General features: G+C 36.1%; 1 protein-coding gene across 1 annotated transcript in view; it reads left to right on the plus strand.

Moving 5' to 3' along the window:
• Nucleotides 1-21,478, plus strand: part of erbb3b (erb-b2 receptor tyrosine kinase 3b) — a 38,609-nt gene that overhangs the window by 1,025 nt on the left and 16,106 nt on the right. Inside the window, exons 2-11 of the mRNA XM_053240695.1 lie at nucleotides 11,725-11,876; nucleotides 12,128-12,308; nucleotides 14,875-15,000; nucleotides 15,099-15,161; nucleotides 16,328-16,446; nucleotides 17,112-17,253; nucleotides 18,829-18,942; nucleotides 19,487-19,610; nucleotides 20,356-20,429; nucleotides 21,106-21,196. Coding sequence (XP_053096670.1) covers nucleotides 11,725-11,876; nucleotides 12,128-12,308; nucleotides 14,875-15,000; nucleotides 15,099-15,161; nucleotides 16,328-16,446; nucleotides 17,112-17,253; nucleotides 18,829-18,942; nucleotides 19,487-19,610; nucleotides 20,356-20,429; nucleotides 21,106-21,196 — 1,186 coding nt within the window. The remainder of the gene's footprint in view (nucleotides 1-11,724; nucleotides 11,877-12,127; nucleotides 12,309-14,874; nucleotides 15,001-15,098; nucleotides 15,162-16,327; nucleotides 16,447-17,111; nucleotides 17,254-18,828; nucleotides 18,943-19,486; nucleotides 19,611-20,355; nucleotides 20,430-21,105; nucleotides 21,197-21,478) is intronic.

Genomic DNA, 21,478 nt, shown 5'->3' on the forward strand with positions numbered 1-21,478 from the left:
AGTACTGGAAAAGTACTGATTGTCATTCCAAACCATGGTTACAGGTGCTGAAAGTGATGAAACTGCTGATAGAAACTAGTGCAAGAGTCACGTCACACACGTCACACACACACACACACACACACACACACACACACACACACAGGGATACACCGAGTTAAACACTAGGACGTGAGTAAGTGCTGAAAGTTCTATACTATAAACACTTGTCACAAAGCAGTCAGCCTAGGAGTTAAAAATAACTAATAACTAATACACAACTGTTAATATAATTAATATTAACATCTATAGCCTCCTGAACATTTATCCATAAGGTTTCGAGGTGATGCCATTAACAATTGTAGTAAATAATGTAATAATAAGTATATTAACTGTACATTAGGTATACTGCTGACCTGATTTCTGTCAAACAGGAGCTTTTTTACGTGGCTTAAAATGAAATTTTTCCCTGACACTCGAGACAAGAGATTGAAGTTAGTGTTATAGACTTACGGTTATGGAAGAAAACAAGCTCCAAATCTCAGATTTTCATTCAGGTCTTTGAATGAACTTTAACCTGTTTTTTTTTTTTTTTTTTTTTTTTTGCCCTTCTTTCCTGCTTCACCTGAGTAGGTGTGCCGTGGTATTCTTAGCACTGACTCATGGTCCAGAGAATCCGCAGAACATTTTGTACATACCTTCCTTTAGTTCATTCTTAAGAAAAACAGCTTTCTGTTTTCCTTTAAGGATTAAAGATAAGAAACTGGCACTCTTAAAATGTAATAATTAATCAAGTTATGTTTTTTTAATAAAGCGCAACAGATCTGGAGTGAAGTCAAACTGATTCAAGCAGAAGTCCCTCCAATAAATAAAGAAGAATAGACAAAACAAGTGTAAAAAGTGTAGAAATATATACAATGCACATTAATGGACAGAACACTGTGCACAAGGAAGAGAAAATACGTACACATAAAAAGTGCAGTACACAGTTATGCTTTTAAATCTGGAACTCTTGAGAGTTTTTCAGTTTGTTCCTTGTATGTAGAACCCTATAACATTGTTTTTTTTTCATATCAGAGAACTTTTTTGTTACAGTGTAGGTTTTGAGTTAATTTTATTCTGGAAATTAAACTCGAGATAACAGATTCAAGATCGGTTTAAACAGTGAAACAAACAATGACTCAAGAGCTTAACTTCCTCTTGTCTTTATTTATTTATTGAATAGAATTTGACTGATACACTTGTTTAGGAATCTGTTTCAACACCAAGTTTGCACTCATTTTGTTTGAAGACCGGTGCGAGCATTGTGAGCAGACTAAGCTGTAGGTTTCATTAGCAGAACCGCCCAGGAGTGAGTCACTTCTAGTGGATATATTGACAGCTTTGGAATGATTAACCTGGCCTCTCCTTAATTGTTCCTCTCCTTTTGCACACAAAACCTTCTTCTTTTTTTTTTTTCTTAAAGAACTTTGCCTCTTAGAATCCTGGTGAGTATTAATGCGTCGTAATCAGTGTTCCCGATTGTGCTAATGTGTAACTTATTTTGCCAGGGGTTGCAGTGTGTCAGGGGGGTTGTAAACTGGTTTAGTATCAGAGCTAGGTGTAGGAATATATTGCCCCATCATAAAACTGTAATTAGATGTTGCCCTCAAGATTATGGCACTAAAGTTCATTGGGTCTGTTTTATTGTGGCAAGGAGAGGTGGAGAGTGATAGTCATTTCCCATCATTCAGAACTGATGAATCCTCTAGGATGAATAGAGAACCATTTCCAAGATTATATCACAGGAGTCTAGTCACCTTGGGAGCATATAGTTATTGTTAATGGTGTATTTCCATCTTATAGCAGAATATCAAGTTGGGTCTAGTCATAACAAGTCAGAGTGACTAGACTTGTTCTGTAATCTTAAAGATCCTATAAGTGAAATTGGATGAATGGCAAAACATCTACGGAATTGCAACACAACTCCAGCGGCCCTGACTGGAGACCTTCATATACGTTCAAAGCTCAGCAGGAGAAATCCTACGCTTGTTTACATTCAGGGAGTGGGTAGACAGCGTCATTCTCCACTCCTTTTTGTCTACACTCCTAAGTCCCAAGTTCCTACTTGAATTTTAATTGACTATGTACTTCCAGTTACAGTGATTTTGATAAGCACTGGCTGAGGTTAATATATGTTCATGTTTGAAAAGGTTGGATCAACAGCAGGTGATGCAAGAAACAAAACATTAATTCTTCCAGGGTAAATGCTTCTTATCTGGAAAACCTATACCTGTAATTACCTGTAAATAGTCTGGTTTTTTTGGGTTTTTTTAGAAGGCATACGCGGTGTGCTCTATAATTAGGCATGCTGCATAAAAATAAGCAAAATTGATTGTATAAAATAAACATTACACAAAATAAATAAAAGTTTTCGCTCAAACAAAAGGAGAAAATATTTATCTTTGTTCTAACAAAAAAAAATATTTTTTTAATAATAGTATTTTCTATCAAAAATATATGAAATCTACTGAAATCCTTTGTTATGTTTTTTTTTTTTTTGATGGTGATTCCAGTCCGATAGCTTGAATTCAATATAAATACCAATAATATATTATATTGAATTATAATTCAATATAAAAACCATTTTTGATACCTTTGCTCTGAAAGAGGAAACATTATTTTCACTACTACTTATCATATAGCCTATATTTTTGATATATTACATAACTAGCTGTACGCAGACAGGTCCATAAATACTATTTTAGACATTTACAATTGTTATTGTAATTGCTGTAATTGATATTGGTAGTTCAGCTGTCTATCAGAGTATATTTGAATTGAAATTAATCCCCCCCACCATCCACCACCACCACCACCACACACACACACACACACACACACACACACACACACACACACCCGCACCCACACATACACACACACTTTTTTTTGTTAATGGACCAAAAAAAAAGGCTAACATAATCACAAATTAAACTGTCATTTTTAATACATGGTTGCAAATCACGAAGTCAGTGACTGCATGATGTTGGGAATTCATAGACATGACCAGACACTGTATGTCTTCCCTGGTGATGCTCAATCTTGTCCATGTTTATCTTTGTCTCATTTGTCCATAAGATGTTATTCCAGATATTTATGCACTTTTTTTAGATGTTTTTGCCAAACTCAAAATTTGTCTTCCTGTTATTTATTTATTTATTTAAACCGATGATTTACATCTTGTAGTAAAGCATCTGTATTTACTCTGGTGAAGTCTTCTCTTGATTGTTGACTTTGACATAGATACGCTTACCTCCTTCTGGCCAACTGTTGTGAGTTGTTTTTTCTTTACTAGGGAAAGAATTCTTCTGTCACCACAGTTTTTTCCATGGTCTTACAGGCCTTTTGGTGTTTCTGAGCTCACCAGTGTGTTCTTTCTTTTGAAGAAAGTACCATATAGTTGACGTGGCCATAGCTAAAGTTTTTGCTGTCTCTCTGATGGGTGTGTTTTAAGTTTTCAGTCTAATGATGGCTTGCTTCCCTGACAGTGACAGGTCCTTGTACTTCATATTGAGCGTTAACAGCAACAAATTCCAAATGCAAATGCCACACTTGAAATCAACTCTAGACCTTTTATCTGTTTACTTTCTGTAAATGAATTCCAAAATTAACAGCAGTGTACTTCAGTAACAATGGTAAATGTTGTAAAAGTTCAACATAGTACACAAATTTTCCAGTGAAGCAGAACATTTCCAATAAAAATGTGTTTTGTCAGCTGTGTGTATATATACATACATACATACATACACACACACATACAAACACACACACACACACACACACTCATATATATGTGTGTTTTTACTTTTCTGCTATAGTGAAAGGTGTGCTTTCCTTGTGTAAATTAGTGTGAATGTGTACGTTTTGATACAGTGGCTGAATGCTAGCCAACTAGATAGCTAAAAATGCTAGCTTAGGTACTAGCTGCTGAATCCAAACGTATTCGCACCCTGACAAATATAACAGTCACTAACTTTTTCTTGCAAAAGCCAGAAAGCTGATCAGTAAACTGTTAACTTGATATTTCCTGCTGATATTTCCTCACCAAATCAGGTAATGGATATAAAAATACACAAGCAACTAAAAATACCACTGAGCACAATTAGGGCCATAACAAAAAGTTTCACATGTCTAAAACAGCTGGAAATTTGCCCAGTATTAGACCCATGAGCACACTGCTCCCCCACACAGTGAAGAGAATGGTGAAGCAGGGATAAGAGAGCCCAATGATCACAGATTTAGAATTGCATGGTGTAGTTCATTGTTTTGTTTTCAAAATCAGCTGTTTGAAAGTGTTGCACGAAATAAGCCATTCCTGAGAGCATCTCAGTAAATGTGTGCCTGAACTCAAGCATGAATCATGAGAACTCTAGTTGGCATTGTGTGCTGTCTTCAGGTGAGCCCGAAGTCAAATATTTTGGCCATGCATACCATCAGCATATTTGGCGCAAAAGGAAACTGCATACAATTAAAAGCACCTCATACCCCACTGTAAAATGTGTTGGATAGAATAACTGATCAGTGATGTTTTGGGGCTGTCTTATGGATGGTGGGCTGTAAAGTACCAGCATATTTCGTCCCAAACCCTTGTTGCCTTGGCCAGGAGGTTCAGGCTCGGCCATAATTAGAGCTTTAAACAAGATGATGAGCTGAACATACTTCCAAATCAACACAGTAATGGTTAAGGAAACACATAATCAGTGTTTTGCAATGACCATCTCAGTCTCTGGCTTTAAATACTATAGAAAACCTGTTGTCTGAATAGAAGAGGGAAGTCCACATGCACAAATATAACAGCATAAAGGAGCTTAAAATGTGCTTTTTTTTTCCTCCAGGGCAAGCATCACAATAGTGTAAGGATGCCAATTACTTTGACACCAATGATTTGTAGAAAAAAATAGCACTACTTCAAAACTATTTGTTTGAAAAAAAGCATGTGTAATGTAAATTTGCACTAAAAATATCACTTGTTGCATCACTTCTTGCATAAGTTTTTTAAGTATTTATATTTAGTTTGTTTTCGTGAATAGTAGCAATGAAGGGTAGCGCAGGATCTGAGATACTAATGGTAAAATAGCTTACCTCAGAGGCACAAAAGTGTCTATGTGGCAAAAGGAAATTAAGAAAGAACATAAGTAAGTAAACAGGTACATAGACAATACTTGTGTAAATATCGAACGTTAGCTAACCTCAGCAATATCGCAGTTGATAATGGTTTGAGCAAGCAAACAATAGTGATAACAATTAAATTGACGATTAATTGTGTAGCCCTATAACACAGGGGAGCCATGGTCCTGCGGAATTTGAAAACTTTGCTCCTTCTTTCAAACCTGATTTATTTGATGAGCTATTTATAAACCTCTTCATGCACTGAATCAGAGGTGAAAACTGTACATGGGCCACGGGTACCCAAGGGCCGAATCTGAGAACCACTCTTGTATATCCTTCTCGTGGATCACTGTTAATAACTCCTAGTAGTGAATTGAAAACGTGTTTAAAGTAAGAATCGTTCACTGAGGTCTAATTATCTCTTGTTTGCTTAGAACAACAGCCAGAAAGTGCCAGTTGAAGCGAGACTACTGATTATCATGTCGTGACACGGAAGAAAAGGTTGCTTTCAACCTTCATTCCTTACATTCAGACTAGATTCCTGCATCGGGCTTCATTCCAGTAATAGCTCCCCCGCAGAGTGATTCATGAGCCGGTGAATTATGGGCGTTGCAGACTTCGAGGCTTCGTAAGTGAAATATTAGAGTAGCCACTGCTATATGCAAGGATGGGAAGAAAGGCTGTAGTGTTGACTGTGAGTAGTGGGAGCATGGAGAGAGTGGTCACTCATAGATAGTGTCCCTATCTCTTCCTGTCGCCCGGCCCTCCTCCCTCTGTTGATAGACTACTCTGCTCACACTCGCCCTATTGTGCACTCCTATGATCTCAGCAGTGCTAATGCAGACACATGCACATGCATTCACACACACACACACACCAATACCAGTACACATGAACAGAGTTCACATTTATAGCTTTGTGACAATTCTGAGCTTTGTTTATTAAGAATGTCTGTCTGAGAGAGCCAAGAGCCTCACTCCTCCACTTTACTCCTTCAAACAGCCATGTCACGCCCTCAGATGTGTTTATGGGAAGCATATATTTCATAGTCAATTTTAATATTCAAAATAACATAAGGAAAAATTCATTTGAATTGTTCAGTACCTCTGACACACAAAACTCACTTATGATGAAAGAATAAGGGCAGTTGTTAAATTCCATCAAATGTGTGACAGTATAACTATATATGAATTCAACATTACAACCATTACAATCTACAATAAAGGGCTTAATAATAAAGCTGTTCACTGGAGCAATACAGTACATGAAATTATGGTTATTTTCCCACAGCTTTTTTGGTGTCCATGAACTGAGGAAGACTCCTTGGATCTGAGAGTATATAGGACTGTTTTAATCAAATATATGGGTTTTGTCTCTGTCCTGGTCATTATACCCAGTTATATAATGTCAAAATATCAAATATCAAAATATAATCTTGATATTTTGATAAATTATGTCACAATAAACTTTTCTAAGATCTTGTTATTAAAAGTTTCCTTTTTTTAATAATTACAAACTAATTGGAAGCAACTGATTGATCTTTAGAATTGTAAAATTTTAAAATTTTAAAATTGTAAAACATTAAAAAATGTTCAACATTGTTAGGAAAACTTTACACAAACACACACACACACTATATATATATATATATATATATATATATATATATATATATATATATATATATATATATATATATACTAAAACAAATTATGATATATATTGTATATTGTAAAGATTGTAATGAGAATACTTTCATGATGTTTTTGTCATATCGCCCACCACTAACACAGAGCTTAGTTATGAATTATGAATAACTGAAGACTTCATGAAAGTGTTCTACAAAACTTTATGATTTGTACAGCTGTTTATTGACTAATGTTCAAGTAAACAAGTTTTCTGTACTTCCGTCAGTACAGGGAAATGTGTTGAAATTGTCTTGTGGTGATCACATGTACACGACAGGTGCATTGGATAGAGATTAGGCCAGGAAAATGCTGGAGTATTCCTTTAAGTGCTGGGCTCTAAGCATGATTTGTCTTTACTTTTAAACTTGAAAGTTGTTAATCTAAGTAAGAGCTTGCATACAAACAACTAATAGGAATTATTTGTAACCAGTCAGCAATATCTAATGTCATGTTTCTACTACACTGTTGCTGTACTAGAGTTACTGATAACTGAAAAGTTATATAATGTTGATTTATGGGTGAGTATAAAGAGATATATAATCTTTCATTTAATGCACGCTTGCCATTGCTGGAGTGATAGCTCTTTGGGAATAGTTAGTTCAGTCTGGGTGAATAATGTATAGCAGTATATATTGCAAAACCTGCATAATAATGTAATATGTTTTTTCCCCTCAATATCAATAAGTCCTACACCAGTAGAGCAGGAAGCATTCTTCTTTACAGTAGCATAGCTTGTCCTACTCCTGTGCACTTATCTTCTTGTTCCTCACTTCCTCGCTAATAAGCTCAGGACTGTCACATAGCTATTAATGTGCTAATGTGTGCTGCTAATGAGGTGTGTGTTTCTGTGCTGTTCTATTGTAATTCCACACGGCACATCAGTAGCATGATACATAGTCATTAACACACAGTACACGCTTGTGAAGGTCTTTGTCACACGCCAACGCACTGTGGCACTCGCAAGAATTATGGTTGCCTGGCTGAGGTGTCTTTAAGTTGTCTAGTGTTCTACTGAGATGTAAAGAAAGAGAGAGATGGAGGGAAAGTGCGAGGGACAGTGTGTCTGCTGGTTTAGATGGTTTGGATGGTAAATTAGAGCTAATTCCACCCTCAAGCCAGTGACCCTGCTGTGCTACCATGGCAGATTGATGCTGTTTCTTGCCCTCCCTCTTCAGTTGAATTCAAGTCAAGCACATTACAAGCCCTTGTACTACCAGTATTAGCCTGTAGCGTTCCTGTGACCTCGTTCACCTTTGACCCCTCCTTCACCATGCCTTAACAGACCTTGTGTCTGAGTGTGTGCATGGATGTGCGTGCAGAGGCTTTGTGCTGCTTTAAAGTCCTCTGTGTTCATGTTGTTGGGTCTTTTAAGATGCTGTTTGAGTAGAGAGGTTTACAATTGGCTCTGTATTTCTGCTGAACATGCTGGAGATTTATTATTTATAAATCACTGATTGCTCACTATGGTGCTTTATTTTAAGGCATATATAAATAATAATGTTTAGGGATTGGACATTCATTTGATGGCTAAAATGATAATCACAATCATAATTCTATATTAATAATTGTTCAGCCAATTCATGAACAAGTAAGAGGTAAAACATGAAAGGACGTGCTGTTGAAGGAAAACAATTGACACGGTGGTGTGATGCACTCAAAGCTGAGGGCCGTTAACTCTGCAAAGTTGATTATTTTCCTGTAACATCACTTCTCAGCATGCTTTATTCCTCTTATAACTTAACCTTTTGGCAATGATTATGATTTTTTATTTATGAAAGAATGGCATGTCATACTTTTTATCTGTTTTATCTGTTCACATCTGTAAAAATAAGTTAGTTTCTGTTATCACATGTTCTAGCCTTTCTCTTATTTGTCTACTTCTCTTGAAGGTAATAAAACCAAAATATATAGAGTTTGTTACAGAGAAACTGCAAGGGGCAAAAAACTTCCCTAAAAGTTAAATAAATACCGTATAGGAAGCTGCACCAAATCAATGATTAGATATTTTTTTGTTAAATAGCAACACCTTTTTATATATGTTTATTATTAGGTTTCGATTATGTAGAGCATCAGCCATACAAGTACCCATGTAAGCTGTTATTATAGAAATGATAACATTAGAACACGCACATTAATATAAACCTGTGATTTGCCTTGCAGCCAGACTACTGTTAGCTGCTGTTATAGAAAAATTAATCAGCACTTTCTGACCAATCAGATTTGAGAATTCAGCAAGGCTGTGGTATAAAATGAATGTTACTGCATAAAAACAGCATTTCCTTTTAAAAACATCTTTGTACATTATAAGCCTGTACTGCTTCAAATGCGTAAATCTTTAAATCAAATTAAATCCCATTCTTAGCAATATAAATAATTTAATTGTGTATTTTAACAAAAATACACTATAAATAAATATGCCACCACAGTATGAAACTAGTTCAAAAGTTTAAAAACATAAATGAGAAGCTTGTGTTTCAATGCATCAGGGTCACAAAGAACCGAATCCCCTCTGTAAAAGGTAAAGGAAGCATTACATTGAAACTGGGCCAATTTTGTTGGGCCAATTTCCTCAGAGATGCTGAATTCTTGAATCTGATTGGTCAGATGGTGTTGATTAATTTTCTTTAACAGCAGCTCTGACAATGGTGCCAGCTGCAAATCACAGGCTTATAGTAATACCTAGTATTAACTACTTACACAGGAACTTGTATGGCAAACACTCAAATAAATAATTTAAAAATGTATATAATTGTCGGTCAGAGGTAAAGCTGTAACTGTAAGTTTTCTGAAATGGGAAAGTTTTAAGGATAGCTTTGCGGTTTCTTGGTAAGATGAGCTATGTTTTTGGCTTATTGACTTCAAAAGAAAAAAACTCAAAACTGGTGCTGTTATAACAAAAGTAATGCACAGTGGCGGCTCGTCCATAGGTGCAGGTACTAATTTCCTGTTTTGAGTGACCAATGATTTAAAAAAATGTTGCTATTTGACTGATACACAGCATTCCAATGTTCTGTTGATTTGCTGGCCTTTCTAGATGTTAAACAATCAACGGGGCAGAGCGCTCGCTGCCCCAATTAGCTTCCATAGAGATATTATTTTACCTACTGGTAAAAATGGGAACTGCAACAAGTGCTAATAGAGGTCCTTTGGGGAGAGGATACTCTCTGCCCCATGCTCTTGGAGAAAGAGCATCAGACAGGACAGTTCATGACAGGGTTGCCAGATTGGTCTAGTTTAAAAATACTCTGCAATCTTGTTTTATAGCAAATAATCAGAATAAATCTAATAAATTTTCACAATAAACCAAACTGCAATTGCAGCCAGTGTCTGTGAATCATTTCTATTGGAAGATATATTGCAAAGATTGGGAGAGAGCAAGTGGGATTATTGAATAATATTTGTACATAAGAAATGTGGGAAACAAGTATTTCACACACTGAGAAATGCTGGGAAAAACATGAAAATGTCTTCCTTTTCCCAATGACCCGTTTTTTTGGGGCTAGTCTTTCATGTGGTTTTTTGAGATGTAGTTCGGCTGGAAATTTTGCTGAAACTTCTCTATCCTGGTTAATAATATTACCTTGAACACAGTTACACAAAGGTACATGTAAAACCACTTGAAACAAGCTGATAGACTGTGTGCTGGATGCCTTGTGTGTTGTCATCTCTCAGCTGCCTATTATAGAGTTACTCTAAAAAATTCACTAGATAGTAGCATATAGCATACGTCAATTTTGATAACCTCTCCACTTAATTTTGTTTGAGGCTATGTCATTATTAAGGTTGTCCTGCCCACCAAAACTATGATCATGAGCCACTGCTGGTAATACTTGAACTTGTTTCATGGACTTTCCACAACATTAAATGTAACTATTAACGGATAAAAAGCATGACTTGTTGACGTTTAATAAATATAACATTTTTAGCGTCGGCAATTGTTGGCAAAAATTTAGTTGTCTTTCTTACTTAACTGAAATTCATCAAATAAGTCTAAGCTAGCATGCTAATGTAGGTGTTTGAAGAAAACAAAATGGTTATCTAACTTAGCTAACTTTAGCTAAGATAAAGATAACTCTAGCTTAGATAAAGATCCTTTGCATGTCACTACACAAGCTAATATCAGGTACCATTGTTTTTATAACTTTGGAAGCAATGAAATATTTTTTTACATGGATACTTATACATGAACAGATACAAATTATGATTTAAAAAAAAATGCTAGCAACTGCAGTAGAATAAGACGAATAAATTGTAACTTCGCCTTTCACATCAGGCCACGTCACTCCACTAAGCCATTTATTATTTTCGTAGAACAACACCACTCCATCATGTTTTATTCTTTATTTAATTGAGCTATAAAGTCATGATTAAAATATTTGTATACCACAGCGCTTGAAACTGATCCATTATTTTCGTATAACAGCACAGGTAGTTCTGGCTGGTTAATATTAATATGCTGGTTCTAATACAGTATTGTTTCTAGAGTAACAGCTCTTACACAGGGACTTGCACGGCAGACGCTCCACATAATCTAAGACTAATAATAAACGGATTTAAAAACATGTTGTTTAACAATGTAATTCTTATAACTGTTGATGTGGTGAAGTTTTTTCTTCATTTATGGAAAGAGTCTTATCGTTTTCACAGTAAAATGACAGGCTGCACCTGTGTGTGTGTGTGTGTGTGTGTGTGCATGTGAGAGAGAGAGAGAGAGAGAGAGAGAGACTGATGAAGAATGAATGTTTATTGCATTGGCTTGGCTTGCGCCTCGTGCCACATCACATCCCCCCTGGCGTGCATTTTTTTCATACAACAGCACAGTCTGGAGTGTGTTACTTAATTGTGCAGGCCAAAATAATAATGATAAAATATGATATGAATACATTTTTTTTCTCCTCTCTGCCAGTTTGCTCAGGGACCAGTAATGGTCTCAGTTTTACAGAAAGCTCTGCGCAGCACTACAATAACTTGAAGAATCTCTACAGTGGCTGTGAGATCATCATTGGCAACCTGGAAATCACCCTGATGGAGCGAGACTTCAACTTCTCCTTTCTTGGAGTAAGAGGACATAGTTTTCATGTACATCATTTAGTAGCTGCGATAATCATGTGACAACAAAAATATTGTGATAATACTTATCACAAGCTAAATCTTTCATGTTTGGACGATTTTAACTACCATACCTGTACAACTCACATTTACCTTAAGGCAAAAGAGTGAGTAATCTTTAATAGAATCTTAGTTTTAACCACTGCAACATTCCAGTGCATTTCATCACACCTCTTTTATTGTCTCGCCTCTGCCTAAAGACTGTTCGGGAAGTGACAGGCTACGTCCTCATTGCCACGAACCAGTTTCACCGGCTTCCTTTGGAGCAGCTGCGAGTGATCCGTGGCAACACGCTGTATGATAAGGAATGGGCCCTCTCTGTCTTCCTCAACTTCGATGGCGAGTATGGACTGGTGGACCTGGGCCTCACTCATCTCACAGGTTAGGAGAGCTGGAAAGAGATAGATGTATCTATATATCTATCTATATATCTATATATAGATATATATATATATATATATATATATATATATATATATATATATATATATATATATATATACATAAGTAAATGTTCAGTATCTTGAATATTTAATATCCAAGATTCTGCACTGTTTCTAGGTCTCTATTTAATGTAAGCAAATGTGTGATATTAACCATGTTAACTGTTTTGTACAAAAGGTCAGATTTTCCTCATGTCTAATCTCTTCTATGGAAGCATGTGTTCAGACGACACTCCGATGGATTTGATATAAAATGGATCATAAAGTTTTGCACAAAGCCCTTGCCTACTCGAGTAGACATACCCAATATAAAAATGCTGAAATTCATTTAAATATTTAAAAGGTTTATATATATATATATATATATATATATATATATATATAGAGAGAGAGAGAGAGATTGATAGATAGAGAGATAGATAACATTTAGAGCAACATATATCATCGCATGGACAGGTAAGACATGACAGCAGGACCGTGGGAAGACTCCGGAATCTAGAACGTTAGCATTTCAGAGTGTGCGGATGCTCTAGGTGTGTGCGTGTTGATCTGTGTGTGCATTTGTTTTTGTGTCTGTGTTTTAAAACACCATTCTTACAGAGCTCTTGAGGCTTATTGCGTGTTTGGACTAGTCAGGACAGCTGCATGGTAAAGAGATGTTGGTCTGGGATTTTAAAAACAACCAAGTCTTTTGGACTGCAGTCATTTCCAAAGACTGTAGAAAAATCAAGTTGATCATTTCACTTTCATGAAAAAGTCATAACTGAATGTTTCTGAACCCTTAAAAGAACTCTTAATGATTTCATAGACTGAATATCCTGAATAAAGAGTTCTGTGATAAACTGTGATATTTAACAAATCAGCACATATTATCGTGTGTAAAAGTAACTGAGCCCCTTTCAGTCAATAACATGTGACACCTCTTTTAGTTATCAGTCCGTGACATCTTGCAGGAGGGATTTTTCTGACTCTTTTTTACAAAACTCTCTCTTTACAAAACTTCACCAGCTCACCTGCCACAGCATCTCAATAGGATTCAGGTCTGGGCTTTGGCTTGGCCATTCCATTACATGGATCCTCTTCTTCCTAAGCCATTCTTTAGTAGACTTAGTTGAATTTTTAGGATCTTTGTCCTGTTGAAACCATTTTGTGCCCAACTTGAGCTTTCAAGCCAATGCCCTGATGATAATTCCTCTTAGTAAATCCTTGATATTTCTCACAATTTGTGATTCCTTCAATGATGTCAAGTTGCCCAGGATCAGAGTAAGAAAAACAGCCCCATACCATGCTTGACAGTAGGGATAAGGTTTTTTGGGTTTTTTTGCCAAACATGGGCCTCCTGATGCACCCAAAGAGTTCAATTTTGGACTTATCTGTCCAGAGAACAGACTTCCTGAACTCTTCAGGCTTGTCCAGCTAGTCTCTGGAAAACTTCAACCAGGCAACTTTGTTCCTTTTTTGACAGAACAGGCTTCCTCCTGGGGACCCTTGCATAGATGGCATTTCTGTTCAGGGTTCTTCTTACTGTTGATCTACACTATATGGCCAAAAGTATGTGGACACCTGACCCTAACAATTATATGAGGGTCTTCCCCAAACTTTTGCCACATATAATTGTCTAGAATGTCTTTGTATGCTGTAGTATTAAGATTTACTTTCACTGGAACTAAACGGCCCCTGTGCACAAAGTGAGATCCATAAAGATGTGGTTTACTATGTGTGGAGTGGAGGCTGTTAGAGCAGCAATGAGGAACAACTCAATATTAATGCCCATGGTTTTGGAATGGGATGTTCAGTACTCAGGTGTCAACATACATTTGGTCATATAGTGTATGCACAGTTTCTCCAGAGGACACTTGTATATTCCACTTGTATACTGTTTGTCTAATGGTGGATTTATGGAGTCCAAAGTTTTTTTTTTATATAAATGCCTTTATAACCTTGTCCAGACTGATAAACATCCATTACTAGCTCTTCTGACATTTCCTTATTATGAGGCATGATGCTAGACTTGTAGGACAAGTAACTGACCTGCTTTCTTGCATTCCTGATCCTGTTTTAGCTTGATGTATCTAATAAAACTAATCGTTAACTTCTTTTTGCGCCTGTACAAATTCTGTATATTGTATGCGTTACTTTACTACATGGACATTATCTCTCAAAGCTCTCAAGTTGTTAGGAATTTACACATTATATCAACGGGGAAGAGACATATTTCTGATTAAATATGCATTTTATGGTTAACAAAAAAAAAAAAAAAACAGAAAGGTCCAATTATTATGCAACAGTTTCACAAACCCCTCATGCTAGTGCATAGAGGTCAGGGTCTTAAAATACCATTGAGTTAAGACTCTGTTAGAGACGAGTTAGTTCAAAAATTTAGTACAGCTACAAAAAGTTAACTTTTTCAATGCTCCGTTACATTCTTGCTTTATTATTTTAAGACCCCTGATGTCCAGAACCATTGCTCTATGTGTGTGTGGGTATGTTTGTGATCACTACAGAGATCCTGGTTGGAGGAGTGCAGATTGTTAATAATAAGTACCTGAGCTACGCTCCCTGGATCAACTGGCAGGACATAGTGAGAGACAGCAGTGCACTCATTGAGATCACTGGCAATGGTCAAAAAGGTGGGTGTGTCTGAGAGTGACATCACTGGGGTTGTTATTCTTCTGTCAGTTTGAATGTTTGTCCACACATATTGAGCCTTTGTGCTTTTTGTCCACAGCGCCATGTCATCCTGACTGTGGTGGTTACTGCTGGGGTCCAAATAAGGATCAGTGTCAGATCTGTGAGTAGATTGGCAGTTAAACCATCAAAACTATAAATATACATGTTAAATATAGCCAACAAAATTCACACTACTGATGCCACTACTACAGTGGGACATTCTTCCTAGTGTAAGGACATCCAAAGACACATAGCACTGTGCACAAGTCTTAGGCACATGCAAAGAAATGATGTATGGCATTTCTGTACTATATGCCTTCAAAAAATAATGAAATTAAACATTTTTACATTAAAATTTTTTTTCTACATTAAGAGCAGTAAACAGTAATAAAAGTGGTCTGTTACAGTACATACTGTACATTTTTCTTTATTGACATACAAACATTTTTCTGTAACGTTGAATTTTTTGTCGCAAAAAGTAACTTTTGGAAACTTTTGTTTTTGTGCTGACAATAAGTCATAAAATAAACATGTATAACAAAATTTGTACTAAAACTTGGAGACTAAGACTTTTGCACATTATTGTATATTATATAAAGCATTTTTGTTTTCTGCAGACAGAACTTAACGTAATATATTATGACCTGCAGTTTCTTATGTACCCTTAAATGAGATCTGGCTAAAATAAGGTTGAGTTGTCTTTCTTACTTACTTAACTAAAATTCATGCTAATGTAGTTAGCTAACATAGCAAGCTTAGCTAAGGATCCTTTGCGTGTCATTACACATAATTACAATACGTACCCTTTAACCATGTAAATTTTGAAGCAATAAAGTCAAACATTTTTTATGTAGATACTTACGCATGAACGATCTTGTTACAACATTTAAGCAGGAAATGCTACATACCTTAGCATTTTGTCATATGCATTTTTTTAGAATATGTTTTCTTTATGTGCATACCCGATGAATGACGTAATCAGTTGTCCAGGTCTAAGTCAACAAGTTTGGATCTATGATGGCAAAATAACATTATTACAATCCATGCTTTAACTGTAATTATTACAAATTGAACATTAGTCTTTGACAGCAAAAATGTCAAGTGAACTTATATTCAATATAATCAAGTGTAATATGTAATAATTTACACACATTTATCTGTATTCAACATATTTTACTTTCTGTTGTTTTTGCAGTGTTGCCAAATAAGTCAATATAATACTCATGAATTATTTGTATCATTGACACATACAGCAACCTCTAACTTCTTCTGCTCTGTGTGTGTCAGTGACTAAGACGGTGTGTGCGCCGCAGTGTCACGGCCGCTGTTTCGGTCCCAGTCCTCAGCACTGTTGCAACACTGAATGTGCAGGAGGCTGTTCAGGGCCTAAGGAAACTGACTGTTTTGTAAGTGTTGCCTTTTCAGACTTCTTTCTTAGAGTTTCTTCAGAAGGCAGTGTAAAATTATAATACACACTACTACATACACACTATGATAGTTACCCTATGATAGTTGCACAAGACCTAACCCTATTTAAAGACAGATAAAGAGATTTGTAATTAAAGGTGCATATAGTGTTGAGTCTGTTTGAATTGCACCCTGGTGTGTTTTCCCTCTTGATGACATTCATTTGTGCAAGTGAGACCACAGCAGTCAGACTCTGGTACAGACCAAATACTTACATGCAAACTCCAGCATGGTTTATTTGCAGTGAGAAAGCGATCAACTCAACTCCAGGAAGTGAATCAGACATGCCATGTATTTTGAGAGTGAAAGGACAGAGCTGTATTGCTGCAGAAATGTGATGATTTCTGTGGTTTCTATGTGATTTCTATGCCTTGTTTTGTTACCCGTTTTCAGTGTTTTTCAATCCTATACACTCCTCAGCCACCATTTTTTTTTTTACTTGCTTAAATAGATCCAATTGGAAATGAAATCAAATCAAATATCAGATGAAACAAAATTGTTCTGACTTGGCTTAATAGGTGTGAAATCACCCTAAACATGTCAAAAGTAGAAAATACTACCAATACAGATTGGTCTGAATTTGCTTGTCTGTTCTTTGCTAAAGGCATGCCAGCATGTGAGCCATTTGGGAGCATGTGTGCCTCACTGTCCACAGTCGCACATCTACAACAAGCACACTTTCCAGCTGGAGCCCAATCCAGATGCCATGTACCAGTACGGTTCAATCTGTTTGCACAAATGCCCTGGTGAGTACAGAGACTAAAGTCACATGCCTAAAACTAGTGTTTTTCATTGTGTGCCCTGAAATCCATCTGCTATTACACTTCCACTGTAGAATGAGTCTCTCATTAAGGGAGAATGTTACCCAGAACCTCTAGCGTGTCTTACGAGAGATGAGTTCTAACAGATAAGGCAGTTTCATTTGTCTCATATTTCAAGAGTGTGACATATTCTTCTACAAACAGCATTCCAGCAAAGCTGTTTGCACGTAGAGGAATTTATCAGTCTAAATTAAATATTTAACCAAATTTATAACCAAATATTTTTAACCAAATATTTAACTAAATAATAATAAAATGCTACATTATTCATGCATTTGAGTAATTATTTAATTATTTTTATAAATATTTGACATTAATTTGTCCTTTAACCCATTACAACACAAAGGGCTTAGTGATTGGTTGATTTTTTTTTAATACAACTGCATGATGAACACATAGACCTGAAAGCATGAGCACCACTGCCACCATTGCACACTTGTTCAGAAAAACCTTGAGGTCCTTCTCTGATGTCAGTTATACCTCTGTTATCAGCCGTTTTATTTGCTGTGGTAAGCATAATGAACATGTGAAGGAGTTCAAGGTCAATGCAGTACTGTCTATTACACAGTACTGTATAATTGTATTTTTTTTTTACATTTTATTTAATTTTGGAATATTTAATATATACAAAAGTCTATATTTTCAATATATGATTTATATAAATATATATATAAATCATATATTGAAAATATACACTTTTGGTTGTTCCTGATTTGCTCGATCACAAGTGATAAGGAAATTAACACACAAACAAAAGAACAAATTAATAAGCATTCGCCCTATCGTTAAGAGATTACAAGTTTGAATCCCAACAGTGGCACAGCTCTCCGTGACCAGGAGCCAAGGAAGCAAAATGGCCTTGCTCTCTGGGAGGGAGGGATGACAAACTCTTTCTCCCCTGTCAATCATAGTGACACTGGCCAATCGTGGGCATCTGTGAGCTCATGTGTATGGAAGAGTGCAGATAGTGCTTTCCCTTAAGGGTGTTACACTGCCCTGTGATGCAGCATGAGCAGCAGTTTGATAAGATCCAGTTGGCTAGCTTCACGTGCCATGGAGGAAGTAGACATTATTCACCCCCCCCCAACACCCCCCACCCTCCAAACCCCCACCTCAACCTCCCCTCCCTGGTTAATAGATGTCATGGCTTGGCTGGTCAGTGAGGGGAAAAAAAAAACGGAAGCCACAAAATAAAGATTAAATAGAATGAAGATATGGCAGATATCTAATTTCTGGGCTTCAGTCAATAATGATAAATAATGATCTTTATATTAGATACTGACTTTATTAGGTACAGATTCAAAGTTTGCTTGATTTAAATTTGTTCTATAAATCTGTAGATTTGTTTATTGAAGTTTATTTTGACTATTTTGATCACACTTTGTCATTTGATATTTAGTGCACATTGTCACCTCATATCAGTCTCTCTCCCTGTTTCTCTTTCTCACTCTCTGTTTTTCTCTCTCTCTCTCTCTCTCTCTGTCTCTCATACACACACAGATCACTTTGTTGTGGATGGCAGTGCATGTGTAAGTGCCTGCCCTCCTGATAAAATGGAAGTCGAGAAGAATGGCACGAAGCACTGTGAGCCATGCAATGGACTCTGCCCAAAAGGTGAAACACACTTTCCCCGCAGTTACATATATAATTTACAGCCCAGTGTCACAGATGGTTTGGAGATGGATGCAAGGTCAGCGTATTTTATTTATAGTGAAATACATGTGAACAAAGACTAAGACTGTGTAACATAAACACAAACTAGACAAGTATGGAATGAAAATGAACATGGCATGGATAAGGCAATCGACAATGACACTACTTACAGCAGACACTAGACCCTGAGTGCTATGCAAACATGACTTAAATACTAGTACTCCTTGTGCATGAGTGCTCGTGGTCATGTGACTTGGTGCATGATGTGAAAATGTGTGCAGTGGCTGATGGGTGCTGTAGTTTCACACCGTTATCGGCACTAACCTGACACACAGCTGTTCAGAGATCTACTTGAGCAGGCAAATGTTATGTACTGAATAAACGCAATGCAATTTATTACCAATAATAAACATATTCATATTAGAACACTGTTCCCTGTGCACAGAAAGTGTCTAATTGAACGTTCTTCCTTCTTTCATTTCTCTCTCTCTCTCTCTCTCTGCAGTGTGTGAGGGCACAGATCCCAGGAAGAGCAACAGACAGACAGTGGACTCCAGTAACATTGATAGTTTCATCAACTGCACTAAGATCCAGGGCAGCCTACATTTTCTTGTCATGGGTATTAATGGGTGAGCCTCTCTGCCTACATATTCTTTTCTTCATTTTTCTTAGTATTTGTATTCATTTTTTATTATATAAGACCTTTGATAATGATAAGATTCTGAGTTTTTGTTGGTAGAACTGAGTAAATGTTATAAATACATTTTGTTATATACATATGTACATAAGTGTATGGCACTGAATATATGTGAGACATTTTACACCAAAATAGTGCTTATGTTTATGTTGTATTTGATTCTTTTTTTTTAACCTTATTTATGACCTTATGGCTTAATAACTTAAATTCACAAAATTGTCAGATAGAAGCTGTAAATTTCAAAATAGTTGAAAGTAAACCTAGACTTTAGTTAATCCTTCCGTAAGCAATTAATTTGAATGTGAAAGTTGTCACTACGGTGGCGCTACTGCATTCTTTTAAGAAACTGAAGAAGCTGAAATTTGAGTTACTATTGAACACATTACAGGCAAATGATATTGTATCGTAAAATATAAGACTCAGTCAAGTTCTAGTTTGCAGCTGGTGTACGAGAGGATGTGGGTGGGGACGTTTCCATTTTACATATTTGTAGAAGATGGGATTTTCTAGATTAGCTTGATTGGGAGTAAATGCTGAACTACCACTTATTAAGTGCTTCTGATTTTTTCTGAATAGTTAAAATCTGTTACAAAATCCTTCATACAGCAGGGAATACTATTAATTATTAATAGTACTTATTAATGATCACACAGCAAACAGTTGTCTATCTTTTTCAGGGATGTCTATAATAAGATACCTCCTCTAGACCCAGAGAAACTCAGAGTCTTCAGCACTGTAAGAGAAATAACAGGTAATAATGCAATGTTATTAGCTCTATAGTACTACAGTGTGTTTGTGATTGTACTATAGTATTATGTTATACTGTACAGGATCAGTCATAAGAAGTGAAGTAACAAAATGCAATTGCTTTATTACTGTATATAAGTCTACTTTTTACATTATCAAGCATTATGTCAGTACATTTCTCTATAATTATATATTTGTAAGTGATAAGGTGGCATTTTAGTATCAGACAGCTTCTAAACAAATCTAAACTTTAACAAGACGTGACAGCAAGAATGCTGTTACATATGCTTTGTATTTATATCTATATCTATATATGCAGTATAAATGTATGTCTATTAGCATCAGCTAGTTTGTATTTTCAGAGTTATCTTCATACACTAATTTACTATCAATAACTAAGATCAGTCTGATTTGAGGAAGACGTTTTTTTCTTTTATGAACCTTTCTTGTGTTTTTACTTTCATGTTTTAAGGATAAATAATGTTTATACTTTTCTGCTTTGACTTGTGTGAAGAATTTGAAGCTGTATTTCAACTTTTATTTAATAATTAAAGTAAAGAATTCAAATACTTTCACATTAAAATGCATTGTGATAGCATGTATAATATTATATACAGTCATGAATAATGAGTCATCTTTTTTTCTGATTTTGTTTTTTTTTATGATTGTGTGTACTGTAGGAATTTTGAATATTCAGTCTTGGCCCGCAGAGCTGAAGGATTTGTCATTTTTCTCCAATCTTACCACTATACGTGGAAGGTCGCTTCACCTGTAAGTGTGTGTACTTCTGTTTGCGTGTTTCTAGCATCAGCAGTTTTCGAGTCAACTGCCATCTGTGTGTCTGGCTGTGTGCTAATACTATTAAATTACATCCCTTTTATGTTAGCAGTGTGTCACAGTCGGTGCATGCATCTCATCTGTGTTCTTTTTTTTTCTATGTGTTTTTTTTTGTGTGCATCCCTCCACCTCACCCTACCATACCCACTTCCCTAACTGTGTACCCACAACAGCACAAAGAGGTACGTAAACCAAGCAAACTGCTCTAAACCTTCC

The sequence above is a fragment of the Pangasianodon hypophthalmus genome, chromosome 16, assembly GCF_027358585.1.
Source record: "Pangasianodon hypophthalmus isolate fPanHyp1 chromosome 16, fPanHyp1.pri, whole genome shotgun sequence".
NCBI lineage: Eukaryota > Metazoa > Chordata > Actinopteri > Siluriformes > Pangasiidae > Pangasianodon > Pangasianodon hypophthalmus.